Genomic DNA, 26,837 nt, shown 5'->3' with positions numbered 1-26,837 from the left:
CTAAGTGGCGTACGGCCATATATTACGACCAATAATTGTTTCTATACGCCGATAACAAAACATCAAGACGTCCGCTGTACTTCCTAAAAATTGGTCATACGCCGAAAATAGCAACCCGTGAAGTAAGCTGTCAATTAAAATAAAGCTTCAATCAACACTGCTTTCTGCAGTTGTTTTTCACACGTCTCGATCAGTCTTAACTTCGCCTTTCCAATACAACTCACAGTAGTCACTTGTGTATTGATAAAAGTGCGTACTGCCATATATTACGCCCCATAATTGTTTCCATACGCTGATAACAAAACCCCATGATGGCCACTGTACTTCTTAAAAAGTACAGTCTTAACTCTGCCTCCTTTCCAATACAATTGGTGCAGGCTCACAGTAGACACTTGTGTATTGATGAATTGTAGCAGACGACATTCTTAACACATTCGCTGTTCATGGTTAAGCAGACCGCGCTACATTGGAGTAGGTGCTTGTTTATTGTCATGATGTTTTGATAACAATAACATGTGAATGTCGGCAAAGAAGTTGAGACCCTGTCTTGGACCTTGTTTGGCCAAAAGTTGTTAATTGTTGTAACAGTTAGAAGGCCTACACCATTGTTTCAATCCAAAACATTGCAACCCGTTTGTAACTTGTCAAAATATTTTAATTGGCAAACACAGCTATGAATTTGACAAAAATATTGAACTTGTACCACTTATAAGTAACATTAGTGTTCAGAATGTCGCAACGTACGCTTGCTGATTTTGGCATTCCACTTTTGACGAAACGTAAATTAGAATTTGATTTTATTGCTGGCGATACAATTTGAAATGTCTGCTGAATATTTTTAACTTAAGAGATCAACTTTGATATATCAAACAGTCTATGTCTGTAATCTGTATTCAGGGCTTTCCTTAGTTGCAATAATTCAACTCTAAGCTTTATAGCCCAATGGGCTCTCTCTTGTCCATGGGTGCAAAATGTTAACAAAAATGCAAGGGTTAAGGAACACTGAAACTGCAAGAACTTATTAAAGTTTACCTATCTTAACCACAAACTCATCATCATGGTACCATTAAAGCAAGAAATAATTGATTTTATTGACTTAGGTTTCGTTATGTACGCTGTATCCGCCATATTGGAAAATTGACCCAATATTGGTTAGGTCACAGTACACCAATATTTTGTTTGTCGGGTTATGTCATCCAGCCTATAAAGTCGATAACGATGTGGTATTCGATACAGAATACACTGTTTCAAATTTAAACATAAACATGTCAGCGAGAAAAGTGTGTTGAAACATCGTCGTGTTTTTATAGGGTGCATGCAAATGATAACATCCGTAGGTTGCCATTCAGGTAAATTTAACATGTTCATGAAGTTTATTCATTATTTTCCTTAATTTGTCTCGAACGACGTCTGTTTAGTGAAGCGCAGGGATTCGTTGCACTGAACTGCACCCATGTTTATGAAGGGATGCATATGGACTGCCAGAGCCGCCATAGCAAAAAATATCAAAGGCTCTGGCAGTCCGCTTATATGGACTAGGCTTTCCTTAGACCTCAAAAATCAAGAATCAATGACTCTTTGGACCATATTTTCAAGAGTCAAAATCAAATTTGTATGAGTCATTATAAAATGCAAGAGAGTCAATGATCTTTTGTACTTTGAGCAAATTACTTAGTGTTTTATACAGGAAGAAAAAGGGGCGTGGTGCAAAATTTCAAAAAAGGGCACTTTAGCGCGCGACATCCATAAAAAGGGCACAAATATATCTGTATAGTGACTTAATAACAAGCTTTGTTACACACAAACATTGTATGTATAGTTTTGAGATTTATTGTTGAATAATTAAACCAACAAAATCCAGAATGTATATTTTATTATGTGTTTTATATTTTCATGTAGTAACAAAAAACAAGATTAAACACCATAGGATATATATCTTATACAAACTATAGCTTTTCAAAAAAGTCTTAGAATACTGTTAAATGAGTTACGCTCTAAAACAATTATTTATTTTTAAAACGTTACACACATTGCACAAACAAGTCTTTTATATGCATCTTAAATGGAGATTCACAAACACTAACACTTTGTTGAATAGTCAGAAAGTTCTGCGTAATGACATTGTTTTCATTTGTTCGTTGTTGTTTTTTTTACAGAATTTTACATTATCCTTCTCTTCTTTTTCAGGAACAACTTAACAATAAATGACATGATGAAATATGCATGTACTAAAATTAAAGTGTTGCGGCATAAAATTGTAAACGGGTATTGTTTTCACTTTGAACTTTCGTGACCACTTGTTGTATTGTGTACATTTTATTTCGCAAAAAGTGTAACTAGGAACGGCGCCGTACTGTCTTTTGTTCATTGTCAATTAATTCAATACACGTTAATTGGTCTCTGATATAAACTTGGTTTTGCTTACAAAGCAATTTGCATCAATTTCTAATTTATGTTTCGTAGAAAGTGGAATGCCAAAATCGGAAAGCGTACGTTGCGACATTCTAAACACGAATGATAAGTGGTACAAGTTCAATATTTTGGTAAAATTCATATCTGTGTTTGTCAATTAACATATTTTGACAAGTAACATACGGGTCATAATGTTCTTAATTGAACCAATGGTGCAGGCCTACTACTGTTACAACAATTAACAATTTTTGGCCAAACAGGGTCCAAGACGGGGTATCAACTTCTTTGCCGACATTCACACGTTATTGTAATCAAAACATCGTGACAATAAACAAGCACGTGCTCCAATTAAGCGCGGTCTGCCTAACCGTGAACAGCAAACGCGTTAAGATTGTCGTCTGCTACAATTCATCAACACACATCTACTGTGAGCCTGCGCCAATTGTATTGGATAGGAGGCGGAGCGTTATTTTAATCGACAGCTTTAATATGTCACGGGTTGCTATTTTCGGCGTATGGCCAATTTTCAGGAAGTAAAGTGGACGTCATGGGGTTTTGTAATCGGCGTATGGAAACAATTATCGGGCGTAATATACGGCCGTACGCCGCTTAGTGCAAGTTAATTTTTTAGCCGGATTTTTTTCGAAAAAATCTCGGCTTATAGATTGATGTTGTCGGGCGGGCGGGGGGGCGGGCGGGCGGCGTGCTCGAAAATGTTAAAGTTCTTATTTCATGGTATAACTTTGGTATGCTTGGACCTAGAGTCTTCAAACTTGACATGAAGGTTGGCCAGGATTAACAGATGACCACTGGTCATTTCAAGGTCATTCATTTGAAGGTCAAGGTCACTGTGACCTTCAATATAAAAAATGTTAAAGTTGTTATAACTTTGGTATGCTTGGACCTAGAGTCTTGAAACTTGACATGAAGGTTGGCCATAACTAGTTAGTAACCACTGGTCATTTCAAGGTCATTCATTTGAAGGTCAAGGTCACTGTGACCTTGAATGTAAAAATGTTAAAGTTCTTATTTCATGGTATAACTTTGGTATGCTTGGACCTAGAGTCTTCAAACTTGACATGAAGGTTGGCCAGGATTAACAGATGACCACTGGTCATTTCAAGGTCATTCATTTGAAGGTCAAGGTCACTGTGACCTTGAATGTAAAAATGTTAAAGTTGTTATAACTTTGGTATGCTTGGACCTAGAGTCTTGAAACTTGACATGAAGGTTGGCCAGAACTAGTAAGTAACCACTGGACATTTCAAGGTCATTCATTTGAAGGTCAAGGTCACTGTGACCTTGAATGTAAAAATGTTAAAATTCTTATTTCATGTTATAACTTTGGTATGCTTGTACCTAGAGTCTTCAAACTTGAAATAAAGATTGGCCAGTACTAGAAGATGACCACTGGTCATTTCAATGTCATTCATTTGAAGGTCAAGGTCACTGTGACCTTAAATGTTAAAATGTTAAAATTGTTATAACTTTGGTATGCTTGGACATAGAGTCTTCAAACTTGACATGAAGGTTTGCAAGCACACTTAGATGACCACTGGTCATTTCAAGGTCATTCATTCTAAGGTCAAGGTCACTGTGACCTTGAATGTAAAAATGTCTGGATTTCTGTGTAGGTATGTGAAAGCAAAACAATAAATAGTATTATTTCATCTAAGTTTATTTTCTTACATTTGATAATGAAATTGATGGAAACTTCAAACAATATGTTACTAATTTGCTAATAAAAAAATTGAGATCAAACTTTCCTAATTGTCAATTCAAGTTCATATTTGTGACCTTAAATGTTATTGTTGTTCATGTATATGCATGCATTCAAAACATAACACAAGGTTTGCTCATGCCTTGAAAAGTACTTACATTTCATTTTGACCTTTGAACAATATTTCAGTAATTTAAGTATTGCATTGACAAAAACACGAAAAGTACTTTCCTGTCATTTAAATCAAAAATCCGGCTTCAATGCGGTCATCTCCGACCGCGGAACTCTTGTATTAACTTAAAACTGTTTTGCATTAAATTGAAATCAAATCAATATTTTACAGATACAACTGGTGTGTTTTTTTTAATTTAATTACGCGTAAAAATAAATGTTTTGATATAACTGAATTATGCATGAAATGCACAATTCCCACGTGAATAACATCTAGGTTTTCATCAAGTCTCCTAAGTAACTGTGCACGATTGTATCCGGACCGATTAGTGTTACAAGCCACTGAAATTATTGATTGATATTTACACATGGTTATTCACTCATGACGAATTCACAACCGCGCGAATCTTCGCTAATAATAGTCGGCTTAGAAGCTTGGTTAAGAGGCAATTAAGATGTTATCAATAAGGTCGCGCACAGCGGAAAACAGGGCGGCGGCCTTTGAAAAGGGCAGCGTGGCGCTGATTTGCTTTGAAAGGGGCAGCGAGGCGCTTCAAAAAAGCGGCGTGGCGCCGCGCCGCGCTAGAACGGCCTGGATAAAACACTATTACTGAGATATAATATATGAAAATCAACAAATTAACAAATATCTAAACATTTATTTCTTATATTCCAGTAAACATACATTGTGACCAACATTGTGAGGATAGTGAAATCAATATGAAAAAAACACTCGCACTGGTACTGACATCTTATATATATCAGGGGTGTCAATTGTCCCAAATTCGAAATCTGGGAAATTAAGCAGAGAGTCTGAGACTGTAAGATAAAGGAAAAAGAGGGCATAGCCCACCCCATCGAGCCCTAGCTACCTTATTGTTATTTTTTATTGTCTTTCTATGTGCAATTTCTTGTGAGTACACTGCACAATTTTATCATTCAGACCATCCGTAATACTGCATGTGTATTCGTCATTCTATAAAAATGTTATAAAGAACGTTGAAAATGAATTAAAAATGACGAACCACACCGAATCCAAAAACGACTGTCCAAACATGTCGTGATACATCTTTTGCACATGAAAAAAAATATGCATTTTGTTTGACTGCAGAAAATGAAAAACAGTAATAAGTAACCTAGCAAATACACAATCAATATATAGTTTGGTTGACATATTATTTTGAAATATGATATTTCAGTGCTTTTATTCGCTTATAGATAATTCCGCCTTAAACTAACTCATCAAAATTGACCATGGATGGCTCAAATCCGGGTTTTATTATTTCATGTGCCATCTTCACTGAAGAGGTGCGTCAAACACACCATTTTTCTATGCCGTCTAAAATGGTCAATTATTACGCCTATGTTGTAATTAATAAGCACATGCAGCATCCAAATTTGTCACTTTGCCACAAGGTCAGTTATACCAGTTCTATGGTTCTTTTCAGCAACTCTGATGCAAAGCCAGTAATGTGACGTTGTAGACAGTACATATGCCAGCATAACTTTCGTGCGTATTTGAACTGAGCAAACATGAAGTAAAACAGGTTTAGGTTTATTCAGCTTTGGAAATACATTCTGACATATTGTGGAAGTATTTTTCAAAATATGCTTTACAGTGAATTGTGGATATAGATGTTATTATTATATATTGGATATAATTAAAACCGACTCGGATGAGTCCATTCTGTTTTGGTGGGTTTAGTACATTAATTTAGACCTTTTCCGAAAACAGCTGATAACAAACGCGGTGATAAATAATGGAATGTTGATATACGCGTCATTGAACCAGCAGTGTTTCAATTGGTCATTACTAGATTTCTCAAAGGGCCAAACTCTGCCTACTGGGCGAACTTGTACTTCAATGATTGGAAACGGGCGATAACGGTTAGCATCTACCAAAAGAGATACTCCGCCCCAAGCCTCCGCCCCAAGCCAATTATTGTTTAGTCTTTACATCTTTTGATCTCGTTGACGCAAGTCGGTTTATTCCCTCGGGTCAAATGTGACGCATGACGTAATTTTCTCACGAGTCAAACAAGGGTCGTCTGTAATTTTCAAGCGTCAAAACCCGGGAGCTCGGGTCAAAGGAAAGCCCTGTGTATTATTATGCATTGTGTGATTCATTGTGACTTTTTGTTGTTGACTATTTTAATTGCTTGTGAATAAAGAAAAATAAAATTCATTCCTTTATGTATGATATATCTAGTTACTTTCACAGATGCACAGTTACCCTTAATGGATGGGAAGAGTTTGTGATCATTTACACAGTTGACATTCCGTTAACATCTCCATTTAATTTGTTTGGACTTCCGACATTTCTGATTGGGACTTCCATAAGTAAAGGGCAGGAAGTAAGGACTTCCAAAATTTATTTCTTAGTGCAAGCCCTGGAACATGTCTGGTGTGATTTGAAACAAAAATGGAAAGAAAATATTTTATTTGGAATGATTTAGTCCCAACTCTAATTTTGCCAACAATTTAGGACTGTTTGAGTAATCAACAAAGTCTGTAATTTAAAATATTCACATCATGTTATAATTGGAGATTTTTATTTTAAATACATTTATTGAAAAACTCTAGAGTGTAACTATGCCATTAAATCAGATGGTCATCATTTCTTTGATACAGTGTTGGATTGTTTTGTGCATCAGCATGTAAAGGAATGTACGCATTTTAGAGAGGGTCATGTCCAGGTGTACTTTGTCCAGGGTTTTCCATGGATATCCATGGAAAATATGAGGCTGGACAGGAGTATTCGGACTAAGTTTCCAGCCTTTTCCAGCGTCAATATTTTTTTTCAAAGGGTGGAAAATTGTACATGGTATGTTGAAAAGCCTGGAATAGTTTCCATGGTTTTCCAGGTTAAGTGGTATTATAACCATGGAACAATTTCCAGACTGCAAGGGAAAACCCTGGAACATTTTCCAGGGTTTTCCAGCCAGCATGGAAAAAATTAAAAATACCGTCCGAATACTCCATGTTTTCTGGAAAAACATGGATTTTTTCCATGGTTTTCCAGCCAGCATGTAATCTGAAAATGTTCCAGGGTTTTCCACGTTTAATATTCCATGGATGCCTGGTATAACATGGAAAATTGTCCAGCTTATACCATGGTCACTTGAAAGGAAAAATAAATTCTTGGTCTACAAAACAGAATACATGCATACAAATCTTCTAGGTCAATTATTTAAAAAAACTTGCCATTACAGAGCAGAACATGCCTGTCTTTATAAGTTAAACAATGCTTTTTTAATGTTAGTTAATTAAATATTTAAAAAGAAGCAAAATAACAGTATAGTACCCTCAAAAAGAGTATTCAAAGCAATAAAAATACAAATAGGTCCAGTAATGTACAGTCACAAACCCTGTAAAAACTTAAACTATATGCAAGGAACAAAAGAAACATAATAATAAATGGAAATTCTTAAAACCTGGTTTGACACAGAAGTTAGGCAAAAAAAAAAGGTCCGTTTCGGGTCTTCTGACCATGTCTCCGGAATCGGCGCCGACCCTCAAGTTTTTATTGGTGTCACAAAAAACAAAAAATTAAAAAAATTAAAAATTGTTCCGTTCATATAAGATGTAATATCAAGCAAACAAAGCATATATATATATATGTTTTTTCTTATTATGAGCTTCAGTAGCCTTCCATTCTAGTACCCGAAAAAAAAAAAAAAAAATCTACCTACCGACCCTGTTTTTTTCCCAAGGAGACCCCAAACGGACCTATATTTTTTGATTGGCCTTATTTTAAGCTATTATGACACAATATGTACACATGAGCACCAGGGTACTATTTTTAGTATAGCACTTTTTTTTATTTGCTGGGTTTCAGCAGGTCGCGGATCTTCTCTCATACTTGCACAGGTTTGACCTTGTACTGCTCCTACATGATCTCTGAAAAAAAAGCTTAATAGTTTTTAGATTACATACATCTTTAAAAGTAACTGGGCAGCAATCATGAGTTCGAATTTCTTTATTCTAACTCTCATTCGTTTAATATTTAGTCTACTTAAGATATTTCATATCACTACACAAAGAAGTATATCTTTTCAAATTTTTTCTACTTAAAAGTTATTCATTTTAGTAAACAGTAATGATTTAAAGTAGTTTACAAGTAGTTTGTTCACATTAACTGAAATTTTTACTCTGAAATTGTGCAAGTGGGTTTTCGATCAACTTCCAGAAAGAAAAAAAACGTACAGAAAAAATCCTATTACTTTATAACTGATTTAATCATGACTGTAACAATAACTCAATAACCACTTTGATTCAGTAACAGTTACCATTTAAATGCATTGGAATTGACATGTAGTGAATCTGACAAGATGACACTTATACTTTGAACAAAACTCGTCATATGTGCACTTCAGAATTTTGCGAGCTTTAAAATAATTTTCTAAAATTTTAAAATATACTTCTACTTTGCAGGTCATATAGTCTAATTTCTGATTTAAACAATCTTTACAATTAATTATGTTCATTTTCGACAGATCTTGCATGGCAGGTCTACATGTACCATCATATTTCTCCTTCACATCTAAATGTTCACTTGTGAGACACTTGTTAAGCATATTCTGTTGATGCAGTTCATCTTTTAGAATTTTTAGCTGTCTGTGCATTTTTTTTTCATTTACTTTTAAACGGAGATGCTAAATGTGTTTTGTTTCGGCTTTTCAACTGGCTTTTTCACATTTTTGATAGAGTAATGTCCACGGCGTTTCAGCAACATTTCCTGTTCACAAAGTTGTTTCTGTACATTGTTTTGGATTTTCTTCAAACCTTTCAACTTCGATATTTAGAACTTGTTAAGACTCCACTGTTTCGAGTCTGTTTGATGGTCGAATTAAAATTCTGTTTGAGTCTCAACAGATTGAGTTGTTTCAGTAAAAGTTAGAACAACAACTGTAAAACTGTTGTACTTTGTATGTTCTATAGATAAAAGAAAACACAAGTCAAGTGACCCCAGATCTGAAATTTTCAGAATTCAAACTGTACATTAAATTGTTTCCGAACATTGATACATTCATGACAATAACAACCATGTTGGCATAAAGTTTATCAAAGACCATGTCTAATTATTTAACAAAAATCCAAGTGAAGGTTTAAAAAAATTGCTAATAAAATGCAACATGAAGTTAATTTTGCCAACACCAGTATTCTTTATTGTTCCCTACCGGTGAAACCGGAGGGGACTTATGGTTTGAATTCTGTGTGTCAGTCAGTCTGTCTGTCTGTCTGTCACATTTTACTGGATCCTGCGATAACTTAAAAAGTTCTTCATATTTTTTCATGAAACTTGCAACATAGATAGATGGCAATATGGACATTACATGTATGCACGTCATTTCATTTTGTTCCTACGTCAAAAATTGTGGTTGCTATGGCAACCAAATAAAAAAAATAATCTGAAAATGGTGTAATTTCTGACAATGGTGGAGCCAGTAGGGGACCATATTGCTTGACAATAGCCTTGTTTCAAATTATTTTTCCACAAAAAATATAATACACCAATTGCCCAATTGTAATCAAAACAACTCAATGTGTGCCAATCGTAAGGGCCCGTGCCCAATACCCAAAAATGATAAAAGAAAAAACACTGATATGGTAACATGTTTTTAATTAACACTTACTGTCATGTGTATACTGCTGTGATATGGAAGGGGTGGGAATGTAGGTTTAAAAGTTGTACAGACTTTATTTCTATTAATGCCTTACAATAATATTTCTCATTTAAAACAAAACCAACAGTGATTAAACACTGTCAATAAAGAAATTTACACCTGTTACTCTAGAAAAGAGTCAAAACAAGACATCAGCAAAAACATTAGCTTCTTAAAGTTGTACAAGATTGTCCGTTAAATGAAATATTTTTTATTGGTTTGATCTCTGTGTCAGAGAGCTGTGTCAATTTTAAAGCAGTTTGTAGATTGAAACTGTTACACAATTGCCACATGAAAAATGTATCAATCTCCTTTACCTGAACAGTTCAATCACTTGGTCTAAGATCAAAAGCCTTGGATTAGTTTGATCTCAAGAGAGCTGGGGCTATTCAATAACAGTTTGTAGATGTAAGTAACAGGATTATATATTATGACCATTTAAAAATGAATTAATCACTATTATCACAACAATGTAAGCACTTTCGATGAATGAGCATGCAATAAGCATTTTGGAAATGTAAAATAAGGTATAAAAGCAAGTAAAAATGTACTGGAGTTAATTAAAATTGAGAATGTATTACTAGTTAGAGTTATATTGTGGATTATCTGCCATTTCTCAAAGGTATAGTTCTTATTGTTATATGTTCTGATCACAATGCACTCTTTCTCATTAGTCATGGAGGTAAATGCAATTGAGATATGCACAACAACAACCTAGGTGTCCATTAAATGGATAGTGCTTGTGTTTTAATACAAAAGGGTGGTGTCAATAATAAGCATTTCTGGGTCATTACCATGGGTCTTTTGATGTGTATAATTGACACTGTTTTGCTAGTTAGGAATTTATTGCATCAAAATGAAGGCAAGCAAAGAAGAAAATTTGCATCGGAATTCTTTGTGTGTTGTTGTTTGCATCAAAATCCAGGAATCTGCTTCTATTGAAATCCGTTGTGTCTTTATGGCTTTGTCAATACTGGGTACATGTACATGTGTATTATTCTTGGCATGTCTATGGCTTTGTCAATACAAGGTTAATTTAAATACATTGTATGTTTTAATGGCTTTGTCAATGCTGGATATTATACATAAAATGTCTATTGATTTGTCAATACAAGGTAAATTAATATTCATATTATGTCTTTATGACTTTGTGATATGGCTTTGTGAATAATGGGTTATATACATTATCTTGATGGGTTTGTCAATACTGGGTAATATACAATGTATGTCTTTATGGCTTAATCATGATTCAGTTATGCAGTGATTTACGCTGTATGATGTTCTATTGACTCTAGATCGAGCTATTGGCAAAGAGGACTTTTTACCATAAAGGTGTAAACTTTTAACGGGTTAGGGCCCCGTTATGATAAAGCTTTTGTTTACAGGCCATCTCTGTGCTATAAATGTAAGGCTTGGAAGGAGTAGAGCAAAATAATGTTTATTTATGACTTTGCCCAAAGCCTTTACCATTCACATTGATGCATTTAAAGTCCCTAAGAAAATAAAACTAAACTTAAGACATTTCTTGCTAGTTTCAAGTTTTAATGCCTTCACTTCCAAGCCTCAAAAAGCAATGAGCAGCAAAGTTACTCGCAGGACTTTCTGGTTGTATGCTGGCTGCACATAACCATTTTCACTTTTCTTCTGAGCGGGAGAGGGTTAATTAATTTCATAATTGCTCCATTGTAGAACTGACCGCCACCATGGGCAGCACAAAGAAGTTGACAATCCTGCATTTCAATGATGTTTACAACGTTGAGCCTCAGAAGCTGGAGCCAGCAGGTGGCGCAGCGAGGATGGCGCACTATGTGAAGACGCTGCACGATGAAAACCCGCTGGTTCTCTTCAGTGGCGATGCCCTCAACCCTTCACTCAGTGAGTACTTTGAAAAGCAGTTGAGTAGGAAGTGAAACAAATAAAAATCTCTTACACAATCATAGGTCGTAAGAAAATTGTCCATATACCTCTGTTAACTCAATCTGATTTACATAAGAGTACTTTTCGCCCAAATTTAAGTTTAAAAATCCAGAATCTATGAACAGCATAGACAGTCTTGAAATGAGTTGATTTATTAATGGAAGAAATAAGAAAATCAGTTTTTTTAAGATTTATTAATTGTAAGTTTTCAGACTGAAAAATTACAATACTTTGATCATCAAATGTGCATTGCCAGTTGTTGTTCATAGATACCATTTGAGAGGCCACATTTTGAATCTACCGGTAATCTTGATGAAACTAGTCAGAATGTTTGTGTATGCAATATCTAGTTCCTTGAATTTACATTAGCACTTAATTTTGATCTGTTGCTGTGTTATTCCTATTGTATTGATTGCAGGTCAGGTTGTTTTTGACATGCTTTTGAACAGATTGTTAAATGAAATTATCATAAGAAGGGACAAGCCAGTTTTCACAATTCGAACCCTCTTCATAACCTAGCAAGACAAGACGCTGCAGTGATGCATCCCCTGTTTGTTATCTGATGTTGTACTCTAAATGTATTATTTCTTTTCTAGTGAGCATATTCCTAAAGGGAACACAGATGCAGCCTGTGTTGAACTCCATCCCAGTGCATTGTGCAGTCTATGGAAACCATGATTTTGGTGGGTTGGTGATGCCAAATATCATACAATAACAATTTACAATGCTATATTGGAAGAAGCAGACCCTTAATTTGCCGGGCTCTGGGAAACCAGACTTAACCCTTTACCACTAAGATACATATTAAACCCTTTACCACTTTTAATAGATACGTATTTAATGCATGTGCGTAAAGCATTGTACCAGATTACCCAGTGCAGTCCACAAACCTAATCATGGAAGATACCTCCCAGTTTAATGGAATTTTTCATTTTTAGGAGAACACTTCTCAATAAAAAATCCATTCTAGGCAGAAAGCGTCGTGCTTAATAAGCCTATTCTGAGTTCTAAGGTTTAAATTATCTCAGACGATACTTTATGCGCATGCATTAACCCTTTCAGTGCGGGAACCGAATGTTAAAGGCCTTTGCAAACAGTTTGGATCCAGATGAGACGCCACAGAACAGTTCTGTGGCGTCTCATCAGGATCCAATCTGTTTGCTATTCTGATACTATTCTTTGAAAAAAATTGAAGAAACTGATAATTTTAAAAATTCAGCAGACAACATTTTAGCAGACGACAAATTTCCCAGCATGCAAAGGGTTATGGCTGGTTATCCCAGGATGCGGCTTATTTATATTAATTTCTGTGTTCATAGTCATCTTATGGGTATCTTGTAGATGATTTCTGGTAGGGAAATGTTGGTCATAAGCATTTTTTAGTTTGCTGAAAAATCTTTGATAATTTGAAAACATATAAATGTATTCATCTATAAGTTTAAAGCAACTTTGTGATTGTTAGGTAATCCATGTACTATATCTGGGTAATGTAAATGTTGGTTTGCTTGTCGTTGTTTGGAGATGTAAGGGGAGAGGGTGAACAAAACTAATGGTGATAATATAACTTCCAAGACTATTGGTCCTAAGCTAAACGTTTCATTGTAAAACAGTATCAAATTGTTTACTTGATTGTTGATTGTTACAGATTTTGGTGTGGACCATTTGGAAGATTTTGTTGAGCAGTGCTCGTTCCCATGGTTACTGAGCAACATAACTGACAAGTTGAACGACAAGCCTTTGGCTAACGGGTTGATCAAGTTAATAATGGACTGGAATGGAGTTAAGGTATTGGTTGATCAAGTTAATAATGGACTGGAATGGAGTTAAGGTATGATCAAGTTAATAATGGACTGGAATGGAGTTAAGGTATTGCTAAATTGTATGTGCATGCATTAGCTCTAAGGTATCAAAATACGTTCTTTTGTGTCATTTTTAGCTCGACTTTTATATATGAAATATATATAGTGGAGCTATCCTACTCACCCCGGCATCGGCGTTTCTGTTCCGTTAGCGTTAGCGTGCAAATGTTAAAGTTTTCGTACTACCCCAATTATTTTCATTGTCCCTTGTCATATTGCTTTCATATTTTGCATACTTGTTAACAAACATGACCCCAACTTATAAACAAGAGCTGACAACTCTATCAAGCATTTTGTCATAATTATGGCCCCTTTTCCACTTAGAATATGCAGCAAATGTTAAAGTTTTTGTACTACCCCACTTATTTTCATTGTCCCTTGACATATTGCTTTCATATTTTGAAAACTTGTTTACCAACATCACCCCAACCTATAAACAAGAGCAGACAACTCTATCAAGCATTTTGTCATAATTATTGCCCCTTTTATACTTAGAATATGTATATTATTGATAAATCTATGTTAAAGTTTGCGTACTACCCCAAATATTTCCTATATCCTTTGACATATTGCTTTTATATGTTGCATACTTGTTTACCAACATGACCCCAACCAAATTACCACACCCTACATTATACCCCCCTCTCACCCTATACCCCCCTATCCCCCCCCCCTACCCCCACCCCCCCAATTTTTTTTTTCTTTTTTATTTTTGAAAGAGCGTCTAATAAATTATTGAATATGAACAATTTCCCCATGATGGCTTACGTTATACTGTCAAGCACTCGAATAGTCAAGCGCGCTGTCCTCTGACAGCTCTTGTTATGCTCCTGGTAGGGTGGCATATAGCAGTTAAACTGTCTGTCAGTCAGTCAGTCTGTGTGTATTTCAGTCTGTACGTCCGCCTGAAAACTTTAACATTTCCCATAACTTTTGCAATATTGAAGATAGCAACTTATATTTGGCATGCATGTTTATCTCATGCAGCTGCACATTTTTAGTGGTGAAAGGTCAAGGTCATCCTTCATGGTCAAAGGTTTAAAAAACACAAAGCGGAACAGTAGGGGGCATTGTGTTTCTGACAAACACATCTCTTGTTATCCCGCGCCATGGGCAGAGGGATATTGTTTTGGCGCTGTCCGTCCAGCATTTTTGTGTCCCGGAGCGATATATTGGAAGTACCATTAAAACTTGGTATGAGTATATATTTATATGGATAAGAGGATGATGCACGTTGGCGTTGTCCATCAGTCCAGAAAACTGTTGTGTCCAGAAGTACGGTATATTGGCGGGGGATATTAATTAAACGAATTTGCTTGTTATCCTTTGTATTTGGGGATATTTTCACAATAAAACTATTTTTTATGGCCTTTCTCACCTTCCAACTGTTAACGAAGGGCAGTCGTCAGTTACTTGCGATAAAAATTGTCTCGGTTGTTTCAAGAGCAAAAACTCTCATTTTTGATGAAATTGTCTTTTTGTAAAACAAAATTAAATAAGATTTACATCTGGAAACATCTGTGGCTGCATATCAATGGTAGCAAATGCTTCCTATTTCATTGTGCAGACATTACATTGGAAATAATTGTGCAATCCTCATACAATAATATGGTCAATCCTTACAAAATTATGTTTATGCAATATTTATAAAACTTTATGATTATCAGTCCCAATGAAACATAATGTTGTCAAATCTTATCAAACATGATTGTGCAGATTATTTGTTATAAAAGGACAGTTAAGGTTAATTTTGATCATAACTGCTGTTATCTTTTTATGCCCCCGGTACGGTGGCATAAAGCAATTGAACTGTCAGTCCGTTTGTCTGTCTGTCTGTTTGTCCGTCCAAAAACTTTTATATTGGCCATAACTTTTGCAATATTGAATATACCAACTTGATATTTGGCATGCATGTGTATCTCACGAAGCTGCACATTTTGAGTGGTGAAAGGTCAAGGTTATCCTTCAAGGTCAAAAGCCAAAAAATACAATCCAAGGGAAGTAATAAGCTTTAAAAGGGAGATAATTTCTAAACCTGCCAAATGATATATTGAAATTTTATTTCAAAGCGGCGCAATAGGGGGCATTGTGTTTCTGACAAACACATCTCTTGTTTATATTGTTTCTTGTCAAATTTACACTAAAAAGAATGACTTTATACCAGAACACCTCTAGTTCTATAATGTTAATTACATGTGCTTCAAATAAATACACTTTTTTACCATTTTTGTTCCAATTGTTTGTTCCCAACAGGTTGGATTAATGGGACTAGTTGAGTCCGAGTGGATAGACACTTTGTCTACCATCGATCCAGCAGATATCATATACGAGGACTTTGTAATCGTGGGCAACAGACTCGCCAAGGAACTCAGAGATGAGGTATTTACAGTATCAGTATAATGTGGGTTCCACGCAAGACTTTCGTGACTCACTTTTCAAATTTTTTACAGGAGTCGCAAAAAACGTTTTTTTGTCTTAATACGTTAGTTAAAGACAGAAGTTTCTTAATGTGAGTCCAAAATAACACTCTTTTACATATGGAATAGTAAAATCAAGATTAATTTTGATCTTTTTTTTTAATTTTGAACTTTGTAGTAACGATACTTTTGCAGGGAAAATGCTAAATTTTTGGGTGGGGTTTTCCATGACAAAGTATCGTAACTGGAGTTACGATAGTTTTGCATGCAAAATACCTTTTAATTTAATAATTAAATTTATTTATTTAGAGAAAACTTATATTTCAGCTTTAATGCCATTGGTATTGAGTGGTACTAAAAGAGTATCATTTAATCAAATCATTAGTCAGGATTGTTGATATGTTTCTTTTTCGTGTATTTTGAGAGGCAGAACTATGACAACGCTTTTGGGAAGATTTGGTTGACTTTTTAGCTACGAATTAAAGTATTTTTTTTATCCCATCATCAGACGTGCATTGTCGAAATAAACCACTGTGGAATATATTTTCCTTTATTTCGGCAATGCTGAAATATAGCTGTCACGCGCGGCGGATTCTAATATCAGTCATGGTCATATTACTCGGAATCAACTCTAAAGTAATCATTTTTAGTAAAATAGAAGCGGATTCAACAAACAAACACTTTTATACCAAGATGTAATATATTATAGACACAAAATGCAACACAAAAAGCAATAAAACATTTTTAACAAATATTAAGTGCGTGTACTCATGACGTCATTATGAACACGTCAAACGACAAAAGTCATATTCTTTCCCGCTTAAGCTGCATTTTTTTAGTATTTTTTCCCATTATTTCTTTAAAATAAGGGACGTAGAGGTATGATAAACAGAAAAACAGGTTAGTGCCTGATCTTCTTGTAATATATTAGGCTTGGCACGAAAAAAATAATAAAAGAATGTTTGCATAAAATAACTTTTGGATTTTCCGTGTAGACTAGTTTTAATTTCCTATTCTAATCTATACCAAGGCTCGTGGTTCAGATTTTCTAAGCCCCACAAAATAAACTTCGCTTTATTTGGCACCGACCTAGTATTCTCTATATACACGGGGCTTAATGCATATGGGTGAAGCTCTTCAGGGACAACCCTTTCTTGGGTGGATTTTTGTGTGTAAAGAAAGTTTCTTTGAAACCACAATTTAGTGGAGTCAGAAAGTGTTGTCCCTGATGAGCCCGTGTGGACTGCACAGGCTTATATCTTAGTATACTTTATGCACATGCATTAAGCTTGGTCGTCCCAGAGACTGACTCATGTATATATAGTTACACAATTCCATTAATTGTCTGAACTTCACTGAATGTGAAATTATCATAAGTAATAGCTGGCAGGGGTGTGATTTCTCCTTTTTACAGCTGATTTCCTACCTTTCAAAGGTAAACCTATTTTACAAATATTTATTAACTTTGCTGGATCTGTGTTAAAATGAAAGTATAATTAAAGGGGCCTTTCCACAGATTTTTGCATTTATTGAAATTTGTCTTTAAATGCTTTATATTGATGAATGTAAACATCGATCTAAAATGCTCCAGTAAAAAGTCAAGAATAAAATTTAAATAAAGAAAAAAAAAGTTACCCTCAACAGGGCTCAAACCACTGACCGCTGGAGTCCTGGAGTAAAAGTCTGCCACTTACACCACTCAGCCGTCCGTGCTCATACAATGAAGGATGTATTTTATACTTTATATAAGCAATCCTCATAGTTTCACAAAATATAATGACAGCAACAGAACTCTCCAAATTATTCAATCGTTGCGCTTGCAACGCTTTATAATTTTCAGGTTTTTAAATTGTCAAAAGATGCATATAATGGCTATTTTAGAGCATGGTAAATGTTCAGTATTACTGTTTCCTTACAAATATCATAACTAAAACGAAAATTTGCGAATCTGAAACAACTTTTTTTAATTTTGTCAACTTACCATAACGTGAAAAGGCCCCTTTAAGCTCTGTAGACGGGATAGGGCATTTCCTTCCCTGAAGTGGTTCTTAAATCTGAAATCTGGCTGGGAAGGAGTTTGAAATAACTTCTAAAACTTGACGCGGTTTGTTTCAGGGAGCTGACATTGTGGTAGCCTTGACCCATATGCGCTGGCCGAATGACCGTCGCGTGGCCCAGGAGATCCCAGGAGTGGACATTGTCCTTGGGGGCCATGACCATGACTACGGCATTGAGACGGTGAGAGAATAACAAATTCATATGAGCCTTCTTCTGGAAAAATGGGTCTTAATGCAAGTGTGTAAAGTGGCGTCCCAGATAAGTCTTTAAAGTCTGCGCAGGCTGATCTGGGATGCCACTTTCCACTTAAACTGGATTTTCTCTATGAAGAGGCTTTCTTTAAACAAAAAATATCATAAAAGAGGAAAGAGTTTTCCCTGATTAGCCTGTGCGAACTGAGCAGGCTAATCTGGGATGACACTTGAGGCCCATGCTTTAAGCCCAGTTTTCTCATAGATTGGCTCATATGAAAACATTTTTCATTTTCATTTAAACTTTGCATGCTGGGAAATTTGTCGTCTGCTAAAATGTTGTCTGCTGAATTTCTAAAATTAGCATTTTCTTCGATTTTTTTAAAAGAATACTATCAGAATAGCAAACAGTTTGGATCCGGATGAGACGCCACGTTCTGTGGTGTCTCATCTGGATCCAAACTGTTTGCAAAGGCCTTCAAAATTCAGTTCCAGCACTGAAAGGGTTAAGCAATCTGCAGATATTTAGTGTGATCCATAGAGCCTTGAATAACATTCAGAGATATTGTTGCATTGCTAAATGTCTTTATCATGAACATTTTCCCACAAATGTTTACTGTGCCGTTGAATAATGTACTTGCCCGTAACCATTTTAACCATGTACTTGTTATTTCCCAACATCAAATTTGATTACGGGGAAGGACAATTTTTGTCTACTACAATTGACAGTTACCGGTATATTTTCCCCACCTATGGCATAACTTACCCTCATCCCCAAAACTGACTTATTATGTCTGACTGACTGTTATAGATGTCAAATTATTACGACAATACAATTTAACATCCTAATTCCAAACATTTGTTGGAGAACAAATTTGTTTGACACAAATAAGGTAAGCAGTATAAATTTACACATTATATCAGGTTACATGGTTACTTCTAGATCTAAATGTACTGTGGCGTTTATTTTGCTAACAAATCAAACTCACATGGTGTTTATTTCAAAAAGTATTAATGCATATTTGTAGTAATAACTATTGTCAGCATTTCGCTGCGGTGCTTGTACATATTGCGTTTTTTACGTGCCATAATGACGTTGCAGTATTGCTCAATGCTAGAGTTGGTTCAACGTTTCTCGGGTTTTATCTTGTGTAATAATTGTTATTCTGTTTATGCCAATGTTTACATGTTAAGATTATACGACATGCAAACATCAAATCACAGCATTTTTTATGCCCCCAAAGGAGGGCACATACATGTAGTGATGGCACTGTCCATCTTTCTGTCTGTCTTCCCGTCACACTTTGCTTAAAGGTTTTGCGTTTAGGTTTCGAAAAATGCTCATAACTTCTATGTCGCTTCAGATAGCAACTTGATATTTGGCATACATGTGTATCTCATGGAGCTGCACATTTTGAGTGGTGAAAGGTCATCCTTAAAGGTCAAAGGTCAAATATATGGCTTCAAAATATTTGCTGACAAACACATCTCTTGTTGTTTGCTAAAAATGAATAAACTTATGAAATTAAAACATTGTCTATGTTGGTTATTGGTAGCAAAGAACAACATATTTGTGTAGAACATATCACAGTGATGGTGCTGTACTTATATAATGGCATAGGGGAACCTCATTCATTATAATTGTCTATATTAGTTGCCCCCTTTTTTTTCTTTTATTTTTTAAACCTTTTTATTTAAGCTCGATTGCATAACAAGCCTAAGCTTATATGAAACGCTCTCGAGTCCGTTTCCTTGGTGTCTATGGCGGAGATCTAAAGAACGCTCCCACGGTGGGGATCGAACCCGTGACCTCCCGATCGCTAGGCGGACACCATATCCACTACGCCACGGCGATCTTTGTTGCCCCTTATGGTGTTGCTTTTTTAAATGTTCATCAAAGTTGTGTCAATTATAATTATTTTCTTTTACCTCCTCAATGTTGAACATATCATCAATGTCAATAATTTGCCAGGTCAGTGGCGCTATTGCGCATTGAGAAAAACACAATATTTAAGTTTTATTAAGATGTGTCAAGTTTGAACGTAAAAGTTCGCCCAATACAGTGACGTTAACGCGTTTTGCCGGAGTAGCGCACAAACGCCAGAGAATACCACCGTTATGCTTGGTACGTTTGTACAACTCACCGAGGGGTATTATCCATTTTGCCCTTACAGACTTTACGATTGCGGGAAACACTTACTAATCGTGATATATGTGAAATATAGTTAAGTGAAGATATGTGTCCAATGTCTTTATAAAAAATAGCCCTGCGAAAGACTATAAAATATTTAATAGAAATGATAAGAATGTTTCAATTATAGGCTTCAGAATAAACGTATACAATGTTTAACATTGCATCGACATTTAAAACTCGTTCGTTAAAATTAACCACATGTGTATTTGTCGCTAGATTAGTTATTATGGCCTTTGTTTGTGTATTAACTTCCACCTTCACATTAAAACACATGTTTATAGAACAATCACACATGTTTATAGAACAATCCACTAATACCCGACGAGAAACGAGGAATATAATACAACAATTTCCGAAAGAGGAAAAAAAACACAATTTGTTATGAGATAGTCGACATGTCATGTCTTATTATATTACCCGGTCTTGACTTTACAATACTAAACACTGGACATCTAAGATAATGACTTTTACCCAGTTTATTCTCCCTGAAGATTTTATACTTGAATCGGGTCAGATCGACAACGATTAGGTCACGCGAGTTGTGGTAGCGTGTTACTTCTTATAATTTGACTCAGCATTTGTTGAAATAATGCAAGATATTTACATTTCCAGAAAGGAAGTTTATTTCTGCGTTTAATGGGGCCGAGTTCATGTAAATCGCTGCACAATTGATGAAGTTATGGCTGTTCAAATCGATGCACAATTGATGAAGTTATGGCTGTTCAAATCGATGCACAATTGATGAAGTTATGGCTGTTCAAATCGATGCACAATTGATGAAGTTATGGCTGTTCAAATCGATGCACAATTGATGAAGTTATGGCTGTTCAAATCGATGCACAATTGATGAAGTTATGGCTGTTCAAATCGATGCACAATTGATGAAGTTATGGCTGTTCAAATCGATGCTCAATTGATGAAGTTATGGCTGTTCAAATCGATGCACAATTGATGAAGTTATGGCTGTTCAAATCGATGCACAATTGATGAAGTTATGGCTGTTCAAATCGATGCACCCTATTGTCGGGTCATTTTGAGTTGAATACCTTGCTATGTATATATATTTGAATGTGAACCTTTTTTTCTCAGAGAAGTTGATTTTTGTTATAACTTGATTAATATTTCATTGTTTTTACTCATTAATATCATAGCCATACGCCAACCACCTGCGGTTCTCAGTTTTGTTTTTAATCACTAACAAATAATGTTTATGAAATAAAAATACCATATGATAAGTATATTAACATGAACATTGGCTATTTTAATACTCCTGCAGAAGAAAATGTAATAGGGGTTTATAAGTTAATCAGAACTGAGAGGTAAATAGTTATCATTTAAAGTAACATGAATACTCAAAATCAACAAATATTTCGCAAAATATTTTGTAAAATAAAGTTTGCCCTTAAAAAATCAGTGTTTCTTATAGCAATAGCCAAAATTTCAACGCTAAAGATGGTATGGTAACATAGATTTAGTTTTATTTTGTTTTGTGGCACAAAATATTCAATTTTAATTTCCCACAACGATATCTATCCATACGACACAAGAAAATATTGTCCCGCAAAAAATACAAAAAAGAGCATTTTGTATCCTATTAATTCTAGACCACATCTAGCATTAGCTACTGCTATTAGGAACATTGATTTTGTATGTGTTAACTTAAGTTTTTGAAATAGTGTACGCGCAGTGTAGTGGAGGCGCAGTGCACATGGCCCAAAAGGTTTGCTTCAATAATTGCACAATATTTCAGTTTCACTAAAAATTTCAGGAGTTGTAAGGCATATTAACATATTATGTTCGCTTTGAAAATTAATAATCAACATGAAATAAGAATAAGTAATATACATCGAAAGACCTCACAAACAAGTAAGTAAACAGAAATAAAACAAAACACAAGAAAAACAAACTATCCAATAAAAATATATCGTCATATGTAGAAAATCTTTTTTGATTATTTGGGTATCATGAGTTCAAAAAGTGGTGAACTAAAATCGCATTGTGTATAATAAATCGCGTGAATTAATATGTAATATCTGTTTGTATTCTCATTTTAGTATCGTTGATCACTCATCAATAAAATAAATATCCGAACCTTGTTTTTTCAATGGCCTGCTCGATACATTTTATTTACAAACATGTACATTGTCATAATATACACGCATCATGTTTTTATGCAAACATAACAAGTCAGTGAGGAAGTGATTATGTTGAAACGTTGGAATCGTGACGGTGGACCTTGTATTCAGCATTCGTTCACGTATCAACAGTAACGTGATAGGCCTCCTCTGCATTAAGTTCCTTTTGCCAAAATTCTATGATGTATTGTTTTATCATTCGTTCCTCGATCTCCTTCTTTATCATTCCGCTATCATTCGTCATCGCTAGTTCCAGAACACGTGGTAGTGCTCCGATGATGACGACAAACACCACGTGCATAACGTCAGAGATCTTGGACGCAAGAACGGGAACGAAAGAATTCGTGATATCCAAAGTGAAGTAAACAAGTGCTCCGATGACCGTTATGTGGATAATAAATTTGAGTACCTCCCGATGGACCGGGCGAAATTTCTTGACAATACTGAAAAATAGCCTTTTTGGAATTCCATGCGTGTTATCAATGGTTTTGACCTTCTGTACGACCTGAGAGTTTGCGATAGCGTTTAGGACATTTTGCGGTGTGTCGATAGCTTTTCCGTTAATTCGAATTGATTTAAGTTCTGCTACTCTTAGGTTGGATAGTTCAAGATGTCCGTCATGAAAAGACACATTGTTAATATTACTTTCTATCATGATAGACTGTTCTACAACCGTAGAGAACAAGGCGAGGTAGCCGTCCCCGAAATCCCGCACAAGCCGGACAATATAATAAACAAGAACCACACAGAAAAAGAGACAACCGAATGCAACAGAGGGATACACAATAACTGCGACGAAACAAAGCATAATGATCTGACATATGAAAGTAAAACTTTCAACAAAAATAAGAATTAAGCAATAGGAAAAGCATAAAATCATTGTGGAAACAGTAAGAGTGAAAAAGACTGATGTAATTGGATTTTGAAAAATGCATATAAATAGCTTTTGTTTTGCGTATTTCATTGACAAGGTAGTACCCTTAACGGTTATGGCACACATACCAAACAATGGAAACGCATAATACACTAAGCATACAGCAATCTCTATGGCGCACACGCAAACTAAAAAGGGATATATCACTAGCTTAAGACAGATATTTAGATATTTATATTTGCTGAAATTACAAAACCGCGGCTTCTGTATTTCGAATACTCTAGACCAAAAGCCACCAATAAAAAGCATGCAAAAGCTAGCCTGAAAAAGATACGCAGCTTTCTCATACCCAGGGTCTTTCTTCGTTGTGAGAAGAGCTAGTCTAAATATCTCATCAGTTCCAAGAAACAGAGGTGAAAAGCTGTGAGTAGTGTGTAAACCGTTCTCTGTAACAGTTTTAAAACTTCTCGGTAGCACAACAACAACTATTCCAAAGACAAAGTACATGCCAAAAATAACGAATGGACCTCCTAACAGTGGGACAAAAACTTCATCTCGATACTTTGGGTGAACAAGTACTGACAAAAAACCCAATGGTGTACCGTGCCGTGCAAAATCTGTCATCGTTATTATGTGTTCCTTTACGCCAACACCATCCATGTACAAGAGTATCTGCCCAAATATAACACTTGGTATCAGTAGTATAAACACCAGTCTTCGTATTCTAGGGAATCCATTTGGGAATGTCTGTTTGACTCCATTGAAAACAGAGCCAAAGACATCCGATACAGTCAGTGGAGACTTTCCATCAAGAAATATCCAAGAAGATTTTGTATTGACCTCACACAATTCCACACGTTCGGCTTCGTCTTGATGGTTAATCTCTGAAACATGTTCATTTTCGGTAAGCCATGCGCTGAAACGGTATAAAAGTATTGGAAAGAACAAAGCGATGAGTACTCCTAGCATGTAAGGTGCTATCAACATCTGACGCCATTTTTCCATTTGGTATTTAAAACAATCATACTCATATGATCTATTTTCAAAACGAAATGACGATTTGCAGCAGTTGTAGTTGATAAACGAAAGCGGTAAAACGGCGTATAAAGCTGCGTAATACGCAATTGAATATCTCACTCCAGGCGCCTCTGCAAGGTAACAAAAGTAATTGATGGGGTAGCGGCTATTCCGTTGTTTTATCGGAACCAATTCATCAAGCGCCCTAGATATCTTCTGTGCAGCATCTTCTGTACCAAGTGTTATATGACATGATTCCGGGCTTGCCTTCAGCTGGATGTACGGAATGCTTGTAGTTTTATATGACAAAAGGCCAAACGATAACACCCCGTGGTCAATTGGCCACTGCAAGTATGGATGCTTTCCTTCATTGGTTGCATACGTCCAGAACCAGACTTTGGCAAGAAAGGCTTCGCGTGTTATGTTCACATCTACAGCATCATCAAATGAAATCGCTAGCTGTATAAAATTTGCATGCATGCTTAAGAGCCGACTTTCAAAAAATTCTCTACTTTGGTTCCAAACTGTAAAATTTCTGCACTCCTCTTTACTATTTTCCTGATCTAAGTGAAATCCTGATTTTTCCAAACCTCCTAGGTTCACCAAAGGAAGAGTGTTATACAAAGATTTGATAGAACCCTGTTGTCTATGAAGGTTACGATCAACTGCGTCCTTAACATCAGTTGTGATTTCTGAAGTCAGAACAGATCCAAGTGTGTATTTTGTCTTTGCAGCTGTTGCCTCCTCCTGATTTACTAGTTTCTGTGCATTCACAGACAAACTGTTGGATGGTGTGCTGGTGCTTTGTTGCGGCTCGGCCATATTGTTCATCTCCATTACATGAACCGCACAATACCATTCATGAGCTTGCATGAGGACCAGTAGAAGTACAGGAAACCAAGTCATTGTTCCTTCAAAACATGAACATAATTATAACACAAATTTAAAGACATAGATGAATTGTGTTTTTGATAAACATAATTTTAACACTAACTTTTTACAAAATATTAATTCAGAACATCGTTTACATTTTTCCAAACAATAATAAAACAACAGAACAATTGTCATTAAAAACTGCTTATATTAAACATTATAACGACTTTATTGTTCAATTTTACCTGAATGTTTAATCCTTTTTAGTTTTTATCCCTCTTTTTTTCTCGAGTTGAGTTTTAGTTGCAGCATAAACAATTCAATGACCTGTCCGTACAGACCAGTTAATGCTGATGCAATGTAGATTTGTTGGTATTGTTCAGTCACAAGGTAACTAAATCATTTCTAATCAGCGCCGTTTTCTTCCTGACAGGTATTAACTTCCATTGATTTGAAAACTTAAACATTAATTTCCTATTGTTACAAGTGGATAAAATATTAAAAGAATTGCTTGGGAAATGAAATGATTTGACACCATGTAGAAACAACAGGAAATAAATACTGATTGAAGCCCAGAAGATAACCACTTAAAAGGTTTGTCACTTTAACAAACCTAACCCAAAAGATTGGTATTTTAGTTTCGTTATGCGAATTATGTGCCTTTCAGTCGGCAATATTTTTACCATTTACAATTTGTAATTGATTTTTATACGTTTGGTTAACATTCAGTAGCGTTGTATAATGTCAAGGCTGTTAACCACGGGCACCACCTCTTTTTTGAGGTGTATTAATAAATGAGCGAATGCAACTTTCGAGGTGGCGCTCAGGCCCGAATGTTTTTAAATTTCACGGATAATTTTACAGGGTCACATTATTTTAAGAATCGGACAATGTAGAAATTGAACTAAGCCCATCAACCACTAGCCACAAAATTTGTCTTTGGCGGCTAAATTTTCTTAAAAAAATGAATATTAAAACAACATGTTTGATTTAACTTTTGTTTACTATTTGATAAAGCAATTATTATTTTGATTTAGACATGGTGAAGCTCAACATGTTTGCATAAACTTCAAAAATATTTTGTCAATGAATTTTACTCTTTTGAACTTGTTAAATAAAGATTCGCAAGCAAAATATTGGCAGTAACAATAGATTTGAAAATAGATTAATCTTGCAGATTAGCACATCAAATTTTTAATTGATAAATTAGCATACAAACTCTGGATGTAATTTTTTTATTTTATTTTAGTTGTTCAATTATTTTAATGACCCCGGTAGGGTAGCATATAGCAGTGGAACAGTCCGTCAGTCTGTTCGTCTGTCTGTCTGTCAG

The 26,837-nt window shown here is 35.4% G+C and overlaps 2 protein-coding genes across 6 annotated transcripts in view; one reads left to right on the top strand and one right to left on the bottom strand.

The window, feature by feature from the left end:
* Positions 1-26,837, top strand: part of LOC127843595 (snake venom 5'-nucleotidase-like) — a 54,909-nt gene that overhangs the window by 478 nt on the left and 27,594 nt on the right. For 3 of the 5 annotated variants that reach the window (XR_008032224.1, XR_008032225.1, XM_052373275.1), the window contains exons 2-6: positions 11,659-11,844; positions 12,483-12,569; positions 13,532-13,671; positions 15,999-16,124; positions 18,278-18,400. Coding sequence is in view for 3 of the 5 variants with exons in the window: in XM_052373275.1 (XP_052229235.1) it covers positions 11,673-11,844; positions 12,483-12,569; positions 13,532-13,671; positions 15,999-16,124; positions 18,278-18,400 (648 nt within the window). In the remaining 2 variants the exon portion in view is untranslated. The other 2 variants (XM_052373276.1, XM_052373277.1) reach the window with 2 other exon arrangements.
* On the bottom strand, positions 22,699-25,904 carry LOC127843593 (uncharacterized). The gene is made up of 2 exons (XM_052373274.1): positions 25,750-25,904; positions 22,699-25,542 (listed from the first exon to the last, which is right to left on the bottom strand). Exon 2 carries the CDS (start codon positions 25,535-25,537, stop codon positions 22,859-22,861), a length of 2,679 nt encoding a protein of 892 aa, XP_052229234.1. The 5' UTR covers positions 25,538-25,542; positions 25,750-25,904; the 3' UTR covers positions 22,699-22,858.

This window comes from Dreissena polymorpha, chromosome 9, assembly GCF_020536995.1.
Source record: "Dreissena polymorpha isolate Duluth1 chromosome 9, UMN_Dpol_1.0, whole genome shotgun sequence".
NCBI classification, from domain to species: domain Eukaryota; kingdom Metazoa; phylum Mollusca; class Bivalvia; order Myida; family Dreissenidae; genus Dreissena; species Dreissena polymorpha.
Note: the sequence above shows the minus strand (reverse complement) of the source record. Positions and strands in the feature narration are given on the sequence as shown.